The 3,682-nt window shown below is 41.8% G+C and overlaps 1 protein-coding gene across 1 annotated transcript in view; it reads right to left on the bottom strand.

Moving 5' to 3' along the window:
• The window catches only part of Adam28 (ADAM metallopeptidase domain 28), a 51,311-nt gene that overhangs the window by 44,119 nt on the left and 3,510 nt on the right, over window positions 1-3,682 (bottom strand). The window contains exon 2 of the mRNA XM_026783163.1: window positions 988-1,091. Coding sequence (XP_026638964.1) covers window positions 988-1,091 — 104 coding nt within the window. The remainder of the gene's footprint in view (window positions 1-987; window positions 1,092-3,682) is intronic.

Raw genomic sequence — 3,682 nt, 5'->3', positions numbered from 1 at the left:
CATTTGTTTAATTAGGGAAAGATGTATTGCTGCTTCCACCTTGCCCGCCTAAGGCACCTGATTTGACTAATAAAAAGTTGAATAACCAATAGCTAGGCAGAGAAAGGATAGAAAGGATTGGTGGGCAGAGAGAATAAGCAGGAGGAGAAATCCAGGCTTGAGAGAAAGAGAGAGGAAAGAGAAGAGAATGAGGGAGAAAGAGAGCCCCCCGTCCCAGGGGCAGGAAGCCTGGCAAGCACAACACAGACAGACACTAGAGGAAACAGGAAAGTAAGACATACAAAAAGAAAGAAAGAAAGAAAGAAAGAAAGAAAGAAAGAAAGAAAGAAAGAAAGAAAGAAAGAAAGAAAGAAAGGCCCAAGGCAAAAGGTAGACAGAAACAAGTTAATTTACATTAAAGAGCTAGCCATAAATGAACTTAAGCTAGGACAAACATTCATAATTAATAAGACATCCCCACATCATGATTTTGGGAGCTGGTTGGTGGCGCCGAAGGAAAAAGCCTGGTGCACAGACTCTACTAAGAGTTCTGCTAGCACCAATTGGAGTTGGAAGAAACTGAGTGAAGAAATTTCTGATGGGGGGATATGCACTCCTGAGTAGTTGCATTTTAGATGATTTAAGTTATCAGTGACATCCCGTCTATCTCTGTGTTTCTGACGCCCATCAAATGTTGCAGAACGTATATAATTAAAACGTTGTTGTTGAATGGAACATCATATTTTACTTTGCAGATAGGCCCTCTAAGTATAGCTCAGGATGGCCTACAACTCACTATATAGCCCAGGCTGATATCCTCACTGTCAAGCCTAACAGTGAATGAGAGTGTTCCAGTTCATTGAGAGAGTCTCAACAAAGTGGATACCATGACAGACAATGTAAGAATGACTATGACCTCCCCTACATGTTCTCACATATGTACATATGTGCCCAGGCATACACATAGGCTGCATGTACAAGAAAGAAGACAATCACAGACGTACTAACCTTTGGCTCTGGCTCTTTGGCCTCTCTTTTGTGCAATGAATGAAGTCTTATGGGATAAACCACTTCATAATTCTTGGCCTTAGGGAGTTCTTTGGCTGCACTCGCTGGAGGAGAAAGAAGGAAGAGAAGACAAAGCTGTGGGACAGAAGCAGCTGTTCAGAAGTGGCTACCATGATGGGTGATGCCACACAGAGCTCTTCAGCGATTTGTGTCCTGACACAGGGAAAGCTGGAAAACACTAGAAACCCATTCCCCACCCCACCCCAATATTTAATCTCTGTCCTTTGGTATTCCTCAGGGAGGTATTTCCAAATATCTCTCTGAGGACAACATTTTTTGTTAATGTTCCCATTTCTTTTTACCCTTTTGGATCTGGGCAGTGATTCTACAGCAGGAGGACGAGACAAATACAAGCTAAGCAGCATTCCGTTCCCGTGGATGCTGGTTACTCCCATGATAACACAATAGAAATACTCCATGACCTCGCTGCTACGAAAATGGAATCAGATGCACACCCTTTCTGATCAAAACACATGTTCCTTGGAAGTTTCAATAGTAATATTTAAAACATAGTCCCCGTGAGAAAATGCTCTGATGCTAGGATCATAGAAAGGGCTGTCATGAGCAGTCCTGACAAGCCTTCATTTTTGGCATAGAAAAATTAGAAAAATAGAAAAGCAGAGAATCTAAACAGAGGCACTGATCTGGGCAGGGCTGGTGGGAGGCCAGATTCACACCGCGAGGAAAATAGAAAGTCATCTCAAACAACCAATTCCCATCTCAGAGGCTCAGGCCCAAGCCTTTTCTGGAAACTAGGCTAAAGAGAAATCCAGAGCTTTCCATATTTTTAATTTTTCTTTTTGTTCTCCACATGGTGTGGTCCCAGCTCTCCGTGGGTACCTCCGGAGGAAATGTGAGTGCTCCCACTCTGGCTACTGTAGGTGCCTAAAGGCCCGCTTGGGATGAAGACCCAGTGGAGCTCAGAGAACAGAGGAGGGATGCCTGTAGCGGGGTCTAGAAAAAGCTTCCTTTTCTTCTCTGTGTCATTATTTGGAGTTTCTCTGAGGGCAAACCTAGCTCTCAGATCAAGCACTTACGGTTAGGTAAACCAATACTACTGTTGCCCACCCAATAGCAGACATAAATGACAGAGTTCACCAGGCAGGATAGCACTAGACAGCATAGCACAATGACTTCTTAGAGAATTAGCATTGATGCTTTTTCATTTTATTTTCAGGAGAATTGAAGTAAAAAGTAAAAAAAAAAAAAATCTAGTGATGTTGGTTTGGAATGTTTTTAGCTCATTTGATTGCACAAGAACCATTTAACCCAGGAGATTAGGAAAGCTCACTAAGCCCTAAGGTTGCACCCAGAGTCAAAATCGCAATTAAGGTAATGAAGGAAAGAAGCTTTCTCTCCATGGCTTGCTGTTTACTGAAGACATTTCAAAAATAAAGCTAAGGCTGAAGAGGTGGCTCTGCAGTTAAGAGCTCTGGCTGCTCTGGCAGAGAACCGAGGTTCTATTCTCAGCACCCACAGGAGAAAAGCAACTCACAAATCTGGGTAACTCTAGTCTAGAAAATCTGAGGTCCTCTTCTGGCCTCCTTGGCCACCAGGCCTGCAAGTGGACTGCAGAGCGTGCATGTAAGCAAAATATCCATATACACAAAAATGTAAAATATGTAAACAAATAAAAACATTTAAAGCCATGTGCAGATACTACAATATCTTAATTTTAGATGTGGAAAATTTTAACTGCCTGGAAAGTTAGGGAAGATTAAGACATGTCCAAGTAGTCTAGAATATTATGAAAACAAACACAAACCGCTATAATCTATTCAAAAGGACCACGCTCATTAAAATACATTTTCATCAGCTGTGACAAGTAAGTTTTTATCATGCTTCTATAGTAATAAAAAGTTTTTTCTTTTTTTTTGTCTTTTTGTTTGTTCTTCATTTTTTCCAGGCCCCACTAGGCTAGCCTCAAATTCAAGAGCCTTCTACTTCCAGATCCCAAAGCTGGGCTTCTCTACCTACATCTCTAATCCCAGTCCACAAGATTCTTCGGTTGCTTGTTTCTTGCAGTCATGAGGTAATCATTGTACTTTTTATTTCTATGAAATACAAACTTTTATTAAATACATACGCAATTAATTTCAATGTCAGTAAAAAAAGTAATAGTATTGGGTACAAAAATAATATTTTAATGTTCTAAAACATGGGATGGTCATTCTCGCCTGCTAAAATTTTGTGATTACTTCAGAGCAGTGAGATGCCGAGAGGTAAGAAACAGCTCTTACCAGAAGTGAGCTAGTGGCATGGATACAATTCCCTGCAGGCTCTTAATTCACTGCCACAGAACAAGCACGCCATACGGTGCCAGTGTGTTGCCTGGTGTATTATGGTGTCTAATCGTCGCAATTAGTCCAGGGATGTTGAGTTATGAAGCCATCTCTCACTAATACTCGAGAAACAATAATTCTTTTCTTTAAACGCCATACCAGGGGAGGGGTGGGGCTGGGGAGATGGCTCAGTAGTTAAGAGCACTTCCTGCCCTTTCAGAGGACTCCAAATTCACTTCCTATCACAACTGCCTGAAACTCTAGTTCTGGAGCCTCTGTTGCTCTTTCAGAGTCTGCACAGATACCTGCATTCTGCATGCACACACACACACACACACACACACACACACACA

The sequence above is a fragment of the Microtus ochrogaster genome, chromosome 17 (genome assembly GCF_000317375.1).
Source record: "Microtus ochrogaster isolate Prairie Vole_2 chromosome 17, MicOch1.0, whole genome shotgun sequence".
Classification (NCBI taxonomy): Eukaryota; Metazoa; Chordata; class Mammalia; order Rodentia; family Cricetidae; genus Microtus; species Microtus ochrogaster.
Note: the sequence above shows the minus strand (reverse complement) of the source record. Positions and strands in the feature narration are given on the sequence as shown.